This window comes from Lissotriton vulgaris, chromosome 6, assembly GCF_964263255.1.
Source record: "Lissotriton vulgaris chromosome 6, aLisVul1.2, whole genome shotgun sequence".
Lineage (NCBI taxonomy): Eukaryota > Metazoa > Chordata > Amphibia > Caudata > Salamandridae > Lissotriton > Lissotriton vulgaris.
Genome location: NC_141694.1, coordinates 441,959,988 through 441,972,106, shown reverse-complemented (window position 1 = coordinate 441,972,106; position 12,119 = coordinate 441,959,988). Strand labels below are relative to the sequence as shown.

The following is a 12,119-nucleotide window of genomic DNA, read 5'->3' as shown; positions in this document are numbered from 1 at the left end:
CACCCACATGAGTGACATTGCAAATGACTTCAATCAAGCCTATCCTGCACTGTGGTGAGCAAAGCTGCAAAAGACACATGCCAGAGGAAATTATTTTTACACTATGAAAAGCCAGCTTTTGATACAATGTAAGTCACCTACAAGAAGCACATTGGAGTCTGTGCAGTCTATGTGTATAAGGGCCAAAAAGGAGGACATGCCTGATATTAAGATTATTAACCTCATGCGCGCGGGCCGTTTTCCCGCTGTGCGCTGAGTTTTAAATAAACGGCGTTACATGACGAGCTCAGCTCGTCATGAGCGTACGACAGGCGTAACTCATGACGAGCTGAGCTCGTCATGAGCGTTGAAGGGGTTAAGATTGTTATGTCCCTGCAGTGAAAGTAAAGATAAGCAATATTACTGTATGGTGTGGTAACTTTTTCTACAAGAATAGACTACTTTTGAAGGAAGGCCATATATTTTCATATGTAGGATTAGGATTGTCCTACAGAGATCATCAATGTTCCCTTGTAATATTTACAACCATGGAATTCAGTGAAGAACATAGCCTTTTGTTATATTTGCTACAAAAGCGACGTTAGAGATATATATGTGTTTCTTGTTGAAAGTGAAGGCATTCATAATTGAGTTCTAACCACATTATAACCTCTCTAAGGCAACACTTTGTAATTTGATCAAGTGAAACCAGCTTTTCCTGTTATTAGCATTGGCCTGATGGAAGGACAGCAAATACGAATTCATGATTCATTACAGGACATCTACTGGTACTTGTATGGACCAGTTGAGTAAAATAAAAAAAGGTGGCTTCATCAAAACCTCTTTGGAGTTTTTCAGAGTAGTATTTGGTTGTGGCAAACATTCTTCATTCTGTTGAATATGAGTTGCAGCTCTTTGGAGTTTAGAGATCAGGCAGCCATTGAGTTACATGCTAGGTACTTCTAATTTCTCTTAACATCTTGACGGCTTGAGATATTTGCCTGCTGTGCTGAAGGTCAATAGAAACGGGTGTGGTCATGACGAGCTCAGCTCGTCATGAGCACACAAGCAGTGTGCCTCATGACGAGCTGAGCCCGTCATGAGCATGGAAGGGGTTAATATTTGCATATTGATTAAAAGTGTATATGCAGGCTCTTGTCTTCATGCACATTATTCACAGACCTTGATGAACTATAATGACCATGATCCCTGGTATGCAATGGACACCTTAACTATGTAATATCCCAGTAGCATGAAATTGTCCACAAGCATACCTGGCACTTATATTTATGCATGTTTTTGTTACATTCCTACAAATGCATATGAACTTACATCCCTCCCTTATGTTATTCCCCTTCCTGGCTGGCACAAACGTTTGTGATCATGAAATCTTTCATCCAGATTATTATGTCAAGATGCTCAAATAGGTATCATTGCTTACATATTGAACAGTTGTTAAAATTAAAGATATTTTTCACACATCCTGAAACTCATAAGAGCCAAACCCTTGCCTAATAATAGCTTGATAAATGTCATTCACAATGTAATGGACATAGATTCATTGAAACACCAGTGGTACCAGCTTTTTCATCAGTGGAAGCAGAAGAGCTGTGTTTGCCAAATAAAATTAGAAGGATCTTTCCATTTTTGATTGAAAAATTTGCTTGTAATGTAATTACCACCCATAAGTGGGAACTACACATTTGGTGGCAACATAAACATTGGATGGTACCAGACTGATTCCATGCACCCCCACAGAATATGATGTCCCTTGTACCAGCTAGCTCTCAGTGCTGCCATTATCGCCCAAACCATACATTTCTGGCAACCAATGAACCTGACAACTCTGTACCCTCAGTACCCATGGTGACAGACTTCCAACTTTTCACTTAGTCGCTTGTGTTCTCTTTCGCTCAGATAAATATACAAAGATTACACATAGGGGCATCTTCAATGTGAAGTAGAATATATGGGCTGCAATGATTAATAGACAGAAGCAGACAAAATTTAAACTGGATGTCAGAATGGTGAACAAACTGAGTAGCTCAACCATTTTGTTGAAACAACGTACATAGGCATACATATACAACAGTATAGAATAGTATCACTATATAGCACACTCCTACAATACGAAACACTCGCCTACGTGTCTAGTGTGCAGATGTATCTTTTGCCAAGAAGCCCTCTCCTGGATGATCTAACCCCATTACCCGATGGGTAAAAGTATAGTACCCTGCCTAGGTCATTAACTGGGCACCCCCTCACAGAGATGCTAGTCACCTGAGAGGCAAAGTCTCTGGCATGCAGGTACCCCTCAAAGTCAGCAGAAATGTATCCTCTCATTATGGCAGGAAAAAAAAGAATATATATAGAAAATGGTATCCTTGCCTCTGGCTCAGATTGTAATTGGTACGAAAGGGGGTGGTGAGGGACTGAGCATCTGAACCAATCAAACACTGACACCCAGTCAACAGATCTGGGTTTAATCCATCACCGTTCTTTAGCCCACTCTGCCACCCCAGTTCAGACATGGCCATATGCAAATCAGTCTGACCCTGCGCCTCATGGGAACAGTCCAGCCCGAACTGCCAAGCCATGCCTTCCCTGGACCAGAAATAAGCTTCCGAGGACCGGTTTCTGGCATGTCAGTCGTCTTCAGCCCGGCTTGCTTGAATCCAATGGCAAAGTGAGCAAGGGGCTCATGTCTGAGCATACCCTGCCAACTTATGGCGAACAAAGTGGTATAAAAGGGGGTGGTGATGGACAGAGCATCTGAACCAATAAAACACTCGCACCCAGTCAATGGATCTGGGTTTAATCCATCACCGTTCTTTAGCCCACTCTGCCACCCCAGTTCAGACATGGCCATATGCAAATCAGTCTGACCCTGTGCCTCATGGAAACAGTCCAGCCCGAACTGCCAAGCCATGCCTTCCCTGGACCGGAAACAAGCTTCCGAGGACCGGTTTCTGACATTTCAGCCGCCTTCAGCCCGGCTTGCTTGAATCCAGTGGCAAAGTGAGCAAGGGACTCACGTCTGAGTCTATCTCAGAAGCTTGTTTCCGGTCCAGGGGACTGGGTGTGAGTGTTTGATTGGTTCAGATGCTCCGTCCATCACCACCCCCTTTTGTATCAGATTGTAATTGGCCTGCCATTGTTTGTGTTTCACAGATAGCTGTGTCACTACATGGACATAATAATAAAGGCATGTGAGGGCCATTGTCCACATGCATCAAACTCCCGTTTTGCGATTCCAAAATTGCGATTTTTACCGAATCGCAAATAAGGAATCGCAAAACGGGATGCATCATTGAAAGTGCATAATATTTGCGATTCGGTAAAAATCGCAATTTTTACCGAATCGCAAATATTATGCGAATTCCAATTTTCGATTTCGCAATCCCCATTGATTCCTATGGGCCAAAAGGCCCATAGGAATCAATGGCAATTGCGAATTCGCAAATTGGAATTCCCAAAATGTTGACGCATTCCTTGGGTGCAGGGGGGGGTCCAAAGGACCCCCCCTGCACCCCTGAAATGTATTTTAAAATGGATGTTTCACACACACATGTCCTAAGGACATGTGTGTCTGTAACATGACAGTGTTTAAAATGCTAATTTGAGCATTTTAAACATTTTTCGCAAATTACCACGAGGTTCAACATCGTGGTAATTTGCGCTTGCAATCTTTGAATTCGCATTTTTTTTAAGAATGATGCATTGCATTTAAGGAATCGCAAATTTGCGATTCCTTAAATGCAATCGCATATTGGAAAATCGCAAAATTAGCGATTTTCAACAAAAAATAATGATGCATCTCAAAAATCCTTTTTGGAATCGCAAACGGCCGATTTTAAGGAATCGCACCGTTTGCGACTCCAAAAATGCTTGATGCATGTGGGAACATATCTCTAATGTCAAGGCAATGTGATAGTGTGCTCACGAAGTGTTCTATCTCAACAAGGCCTGTGTTTCCAAGAAACTAGTTCAAGATTCAGAAACCTAAATGTGTGCCAAAGGTTGATGTGGCAAAGAGAAGGCAATTTTAGGAAAGTATTGTCTGCTTGTAAAAATAGCAAATATTCTTACAGGAGCTAACTCGGGCACATGGCATGCTGGGATATTTTTTCATTCAGAAAATATGATGTTATCAATGGAAGGGAGTTGTGAGAGTTGAGAAATGCCCTCACATTCAGTGGCACACTCCCAAAGATCAAATACGCTCTTAAACCTGTACCATGCCAGTTTGAGCTACCTGCATCTAGGTTCAGGCTTTCTTGCATTTTACTCCTTCTCCAATCATTCCTTCCACCATTCTGCTCTCCATCTTTCTCGGACGCATGAAAGGAAGGAAGAATGAGGTCAGAATTAGTTTGGATATATACATTGAAAACACCTACAATGTACACCTTTAAGATCATTGCAGTTGAAGTGGTATTGATGCATCTGCACACCCACTCCATCATGCCTGGGCTCGAAATTCATGAGAATGGTGATATATCCTTTAGGAAGATATGTGTGAGAAAGAGTCCTGTTGGCTATTAACGTTGTCTTTGCGAGCACAAATAAGGGGAGGCCATAATACTATGCCTGCACATATGAAGTCACAGATCCACTACTAAGGGAACATTACATTTAATCATTTATATTCATAAGAATTGCATCTATCTATTTTGTTTCAAAAATATTTATCTCCTAATACATTTTGCTTTCAATTTTATTTGTCCAAAATTACCACCTTGCTTTCTTAAGGTTTTCTTTAATTCCTTTTGTTCGATAATGATTCCTTAAAGAGAGTCCATGTGTTCCCTTCTTTTCCAGATTGACGTCTTCTTGCCATTTGCTAATAGGTTGTAGATTTATTGAGTGCTAGTTATTGTTGCAAAAAAAGTTCCCTTTTTTTTCTCTGTCACTGAGCATTAATATTTTTTTCTCTCATAGCTCTTTTCAACTTTTCAAGTGCTTTTCAATAGACTGTTGCACTCAACATCTATATCTTATCATTTAAGATATATCACTAGAGGGGTTCTTTCAGGTTCTGTTGGAGTAACTAGTATGCCCATTTTCTTTTAGTTTTATTGTAACTTTATTTAGCTATATTAAGTTTCTCTAACTTACTTAATATTTTTTCAAGCGGCACCTTTGATTTTTTACTTTTACTCTATATGCGGAGTCTGACAGCCTGAATGTCAGGCACCCTGGCTATTAGGAAGGCTCACCCTGATGGGCCATGGTATGGTGTTTGGTGCCACCCAAGACCATCCCAAGGTTGAAAGCAAAATGTTGACTACCGTCTTTGTTCCGTCCTTTCTGTGTACTATCGAGCCAGTGCATAATCCGTGGTTATCACAGCTTTGCAAAATTGGGAATTATATGTTTAATTGCATTACATTGTTATAAATCATGTCTCCCTATGAATGTTGCAAGACAGGATGTGCAGCAGTGTATATTTTAGAACAAATAAATGAAAAAGTCAGCTGAACTTTTAGGACCAAATTTTGTCCAATTTCCAACCATGTAACATAATTCAGAATCTTTCAAACTTACATGGGGCAGAACATGTAAACAGAGGTATAGTTCGAGACCATTTGTGTTCTGTATGTCAAGAACAATGGGAAATGTATATATGAAGGCTTAGTGCATAAAGTATTTATCCGCTGGTACTCATTTATGTACTCTTTCATGCCTCTTAGAATTGGCTCCAAAATATTAGAATGAGACTATTCAGGGAATATTTATATACAATTAGTACAAATAGAAATTACTGTGTTCTGTTTTCACTTTTACTTATAGGGAGTTTTCGATGTTTCGGCATGATTGACAAAACAATGTAAGAGCACTTAAAGAGTACTTCTATAGTAATAATTCATGTACTCATTCATGCTTTGTAATGCTAAACCTCTGAGTTGGCATGATGATTGATAGCTATCATCAAATGAAAAAACCCTCATTACGAGTATATGGCTAAATTCTGATCCCTACAAAATGACAATTATCATACCATGCAGTTTTCTGCTGATAGATTCTGGCAGGTCAAACCTGCCAAAATGTATTGGAGGAGAAGGCCTGGAAAAAAAAGCATGGAATTCAGTGTGTTAAAAAAAGATTCTGCATACTGTACTCCATTAAAAAAAAAATGTCTAACTGGAAGTACTTACCAAACGTAGTTAATACCTTTTGCTGGAGTAAATGTATTTACCACATCTGTTAAATACCCCACCCTTTTCCGAAAAACTCATAATGAGGGACAAATTATCTATAATTGTCAACTTTGTCATGTATGAAGAATGCTGTTTCTTCCAGATAATTACTATGTTCTATTTTTAATGGCAGGTTTCATAGAATGTATCTCTTGCTTTTTCTTTGCATTAGGACATGAAGATTGGAATTCGGCACGCCCTATTTTAAAAACGCACACTGTCAGGTCAGCCAGAGGGGGCTACAGAGAACACCCATATGTTAGATATTGAAGGACCCTCATCATCTTTGACTTCATCTCAAAGACACTTTATAGCCTCTGGTCAGCACAAAAATGACAGCAACAAGACAAGTAATTGTCCATTTCTTTTCTATCCAGGGATTACTGAATTACAGTTATCCTATATTCGTGTATTTCTTAAAACATTTGGTGTGTCAGTGGCACTAGGATTCTTTTATAATAAGGACTGAAAAGCTTTGGTGAACATTGTCTAGAGAAAAAGCCAACAGGAACGGTTTTGTTGGTGGCGATTAATTGTTGTTTGTAAATATTTTTAAAGAAAGCATGAAGGTGTCACAGATTTGGAGTTAATGCACATACCCCACAATGAAAGAAGGTTGTTGGCTATGGTTGCTGACATATTCTTATATGATTTGCAATGGGAGGTAATGGAGTTGTAGATAAGATGTTTTAACCTTTCTTTTCTAATATGTTACATTAAAATGTTCAATATTCAGTTTGTAAATATAATTTAAAATGCTGTTACAAAGGAGTTGAAAACAAGGGGCTACTGTATGTATGTAGCTAACTGAATTTGTTCAGTGTTTTAACCTGTATTTGTTAAAATAATCTCATAAAGGTCCATGTGTAAGCTTCTCTAAATAGGAAACCACAATTTGTCAAATGTTTGCCATAATTTGTCAATAAAGCTGAAAACTTTTGCAACAAATTAAATTTTGAATTACGTGTTTTCTAACTTTTAAATGCCTGCTTTTTTTCTTCGTCAAGAGATGCCTTAAATGTTTTTATATTTAAAATTACAAAAATCATCCCAAGCGTGTTTTAAGCATTTTTCTTGTGTTAGACGTTAAAAGTTGTATCACTAACTTATGGTTGTTAAATAATTTAAAAAGGTAACCAACTAAACTGTTACATGAATTATGGTTAGCAAAGAATAATGTATAACTTGTTAATGGAAAATGATTTAGAACAATAAATTGATTTTAAACCATCCTCTAAGCTTGATCTTGCTAAACACAAACTCTCATTGACTTGTTTGTATTAGCATGTCTCTCGCGAGAATGTAATGGAGTTTAATGAGGTAAGATTATCACTTACCAGCGTGTCTAAATGCCTAGTTCTTTAACCGCTGAGTTTCCCCGCATATTAATGATCCCATATAACTTTGTAAGCATTGCATAGATTTATCTTGTTTCCACTCAAAGGAGTGCTTTGACTGCATCTGCGTAGTTTATAACCATTTGTATTTTATAAACAAATCATCAGTGTCACTGCCCGGTTCTTGCTCTTCAACTTCAAAAACTTTATTTGTAATTTTCAGTGCTAAATATCAACGCCCTTGAAGGCAGTTTAGAGGGCTGATATTTCTTTTGAGACTATCAGACTTGATGGCTGATGATTATTAAGGAAATATGTCGCAGGACTCAAAGGATGACTTAACGTTAAACAGGTAACACTAAGAGAAACTCTGTAATGTTGAGTATGCAAGTAAATGTTAAATATTCTCTATTATTAAGCTACCTATAGTTAAAAAAGTAAACCTACCAAAACATAACAAAATAGGATTTTAGGATCTTAAACCATCTAATTAACATTAACTAGTGTCAACAAATTATTATTTTCTCATTTTGCACTATCTAACCTTCCAGTTAATAAACAGAACTAAAATTAACAATAACAGAAATGCAACTCTTGCTAACTTTAAATATATAACCTAAATTATTTATGGAAAAGGAATGGTAGCATGATCTAGGGATAACTGAACTGTGAATGTCTAAACTACAGTTTGTTTTTTCAAATGGAAAATGGTGGCTTTTGTCATTGTAATTGGTTTACTTTTTTATTAAGAACAAAGTATTAGAAATGTTATGGCTTAGCGTGTGCTCGTAATCTATTGCAGTTGAAGTTGCATGCTAACATTTACTAGTAATTTGCAAAGCTTGTGAAGCTTATCCTCTGATATATTAATCTGAAATGTTATTCAGGATTGTCCTTTCAAGTGCATGATTGGTAACTTGTGTTTGATCTGCTTCAATATTTCAGGTGCACATGGTTATTGGGACGCTAAGCAGCAGTTCTAATTCAGAGTGCTGAGGTAAGCTGAGCATCTGATGTTGTAAGCTTCTTTCTCCACAGGAGTGCCTCATACCTACTGTATTTAGTCCTTTGGTCTGTTAAACATTCGGACTGGTCTGGACTGGTGAAATTGTTCAGGTACAGTAATGTTTTTCTTGTGTTAACTCTGAAGCAATGTATGCAATATGTCGATCACTTTGGGCCTAAATTGGCAAAAGTATTTGAGGACCTATGTAGAATTTTAGTACACAATTACCTAGTTTTTAAGTGGAATGTTAGGTTTTGCATTTAGAAAATGCAAATTTGCCCTAAAAAATTACGCCACCATAATGCATTATGTGTGTGAGCCAATATGCTTCCAACATCAGGTTGTGACTGTTACAGGGCGTTTCTCTCATTGTAATTAGGTGAACAATTTTTTAGCAGGTACATTCCCACGTTGCTATGGTTGGAAACGTACTCCTGTCTCTGGATGGAATATATGAGTAACCAGGCTGCAATATGGAAGAGAAGTCTTCCTGTTTGATGGGTGTAGGGGAAAGGGCTACAGGTCACAGGAAACAATATTTTCCCTTTGAAAAAAAATAGTAAATGTAATTGCACATGTGAGGCCCAAATACTCATACTTCACATACACATACAAAAATAATTTTACATTTAACTAACTTAGAATTCACAAATAATTTCCATAAGTACTCCTGGATGAAGTAAGTGTTGGATCCTAAGGAGCCTTCCTTTGGAATTCTCTGTGAATTCCCAACAGTCTTCCCAATGTTGCTATAGGTCTACACGAATACTTTAAAATATTTTGGGAGAATTGGCACATCGTCATTTCTATTAATGAATTTCGTGCAAAATTAGGGCAATGCTGAGTACCACGTTTAAGCAGATCTCCTACCTACCCTTAAATAGCTTTGGCAGTCATAATGATTTCTGAAGGTAACAATGTCAAAGATATAGGCTGGATTCACAGAACGATTTGGACATCTACGTTTCTCTTACATGCGCAAGTGGCTTGACTTACAACTGCAACGTATTTACTGAAGAGACTGTGCAATCATGTTCTTTTGACTTATGTGAAGTATTGCCTCACAAATTCATAACATTGTGTCTGATTAAATTCCATGCAAACTGGAAAGTGTGTATTCTAGGGTGTTGATTCACTGCAAAGCTTTGGAACATTCCAGTTTCTATCCTACCTTGTATATGGTCAAGGCTTTTCTTTTGTCAAAATGAAGAATACACCCATTTCCAGGTTGGAAAATAAAATGGTGCACTTAAAAAATTGGGTGGTTTTCCATGAGGAAAATATATTAACCAATGTAGCTAAAAAGAACACAACAGGTGCGATTTTACAGTGTTTAATTGTACAATGCACATAGTTAGATATTGGTAAAATGTGACTACCTTTGGGAAAACATGTAAAATATACAATGCAGAAAACGTTTACAGGGTTATGCCAGGGAGGCTGGCATAGGTTTCAAGTGTAAGACAGACAGGTTTTGTAAATCCCAAAGTGTCAAAATTAATCATGCTTGCAAGAGTACATATTTACGACTTTCTTTCATGAATTGAACTCAATATCAGGTAAACTAACCTAGCTTTGATGCATCTTTTTGTTATATTACTATGCAGTTATTCCTACATTCCTGATTTATCATATTTTATTTGGATAGCGACTATAAGAAAAGATTTGCTAACGTTTCAGGCAACGCAATGCAGCAATTAACTTGCTGCGCTACATTGCGTGAAATGAAGAGCGAAGAAATGTGCCATATCTACTAAGATACAGACCACTTCTGCTGCATCCTAGTACATGCGCACTGTATGGTCACTAAGACCAACTCAGGCACCCTCGCACAATGTTGCATGGGTGACAGAGCTAGGGGCAGGATTTTTTCTGTGCAGAAAGGGATGCCTTCCTGCACAAATAATAATCTTTAGAGGGTAACTACTCTATTTATGTGTGCATGCAGAATAAATCACACATGAAAAGAGCAAACAACATGGAGAAATAAAGATATTTCTCTTAACTACACCTCTCTGTGGTAGGCTAAAGATATTTCTCATTGTTATACCTTTCTGGTAGGTGAATTATTTAGGCGCAATCCTATGTTTACTGCCTTTAGTAAATCTGGCATTGTGTGTAAATCCATGCGAGGATAGATAGGAACACCATTGATCCAGCCATGGAGCACATACAGCAACATAATGTAATGAAACACAGCACAAACTGATGCATTGCATTGCATTTCAGTACAAAGTCAACCAAGGTGGGACAAATAACCCCTTGTGTGGCTTTTTAAATTCCATTCAAGGACTTGCGTTGCCTTGCAATTACTAAGTCACAATAGGACAATCCAAGTCCTTAGTAAATCTGCCTTTTATGTTCCATGTATTATAATGTGTTTAAAGTATATGCTTTTATTTTACTTTCAACTGAAGAGGAGGAATCCCATCTGTAACATTCCTAATGGTTGTTCCCATTCAGCTCCATTAAAATGATCTTTTTTTTTAGTTTATAAAACATGCTAGTTTGGTAAAATGTCCAATCTTCAACCATCTAACCTAATTCAGAATAGTCACAGGGCAAGGTGGCACAGGCTTCCTTACAGGAAATAGTCATAAACAGGCCAATAAAGACCAATCCTAATTAGATTGAAGGAGGTATTTGGTCTGCTTGTTACTGGTGACTTGTAATTTGCACGTACACCAAATAGGTTCCTGGGCGCAAAAGTAACATAGCTGCAGGACACTGTCCGAGGGACAGGTATGCTCAGATGTGAGTCCCGTGCTATCCATGGGATGAGTATGCTCAGACGTGAGTCGCGTGCTCTCCAAGGGATGGGTATGCTCATACGTGAGTCCTGTGTTCTCCATGGGATGGGTATGCTCAGAGGTGATGCCACTTGAATCTAGCTATCCTGGCTGGTGAGGGCTGGAAGCCCGAAACCGGTCCTAGGATGCTTGTTTCCAGTCCAGGGAAGACCTGGCTTGGCAGTTCGGGCTGGACTGTTCCCATGGGGCACAGGGTCAAGACTGATTTGCATATGGCTGGGTTCAAACTGGAATGGCATGGTGAACATAAAAACAATGATCTAGGCCCAGATATCTGTACTGGGGTGAATGTATGACATTGTTCTGCATTCTGTCCATCAGCAGTTGTTTTTGCACTGTCTGAGGATTAACCATGCATTTGCTTAATTATCATTGTTTTTAGGAGTTGCCTAAACGTTGCATACTTGGGCGCAGATCTTATGTCAAGTGGGAAGGGGTTCAACGTTTGAGGGGAAATTATCGCAAATTATGCAATGCCCATCATTTTCCTTTTGAATTTTGGAACAGTCAACAAATTCAGGGAAGAAGATCTTAAATTGTGTGTAGGTGTGTAGCTGTGAATACGTGTGTTATTAAAGCTGAGCTTTTGTCATGCAGAGATTCAAAAATAATACAGCCCGTTTAAATGTGGCCCTCTGAGCAATTAGGAGCCAGTGCAACTTCATCAGCATGTGGCAACGACTGGGTTGTTTGTAGTCTTTGAAGTTTACGGTTTAGACCTACTATGAGGTTCAGATATAGAGCATTGGCGCAATCCATCCATGACATGATTAGGGTGATGATTATT

At 38.5% G+C, this 12,119-nt stretch overlaps 1 protein-coding gene across 1 annotated transcript in view; it reads left to right on the top strand.

Moving 5' to 3' along the window:
• Nucleotides 1-7,299, top strand: part of KHDRBS2 (KH RNA binding domain containing, signal transduction associated 2) — a 1,060,381-nt gene extending 1,053,082 nt beyond the window's left edge. Inside the window, exon 9 of the mRNA XM_086925219.1 lies at nt 6,352-7,299. Within this exon, the coding sequence (XP_086781345.1) occupies nt 6,352-6,449 (98 nt within the window). The 3' untranslated portion in view covers nt 6,450-7,299. The remainder of the gene's footprint in view (nt 1-6,351) is intronic.
• Nucleotides 7,300-12,119: the final 4,820 nt, after the last annotated feature.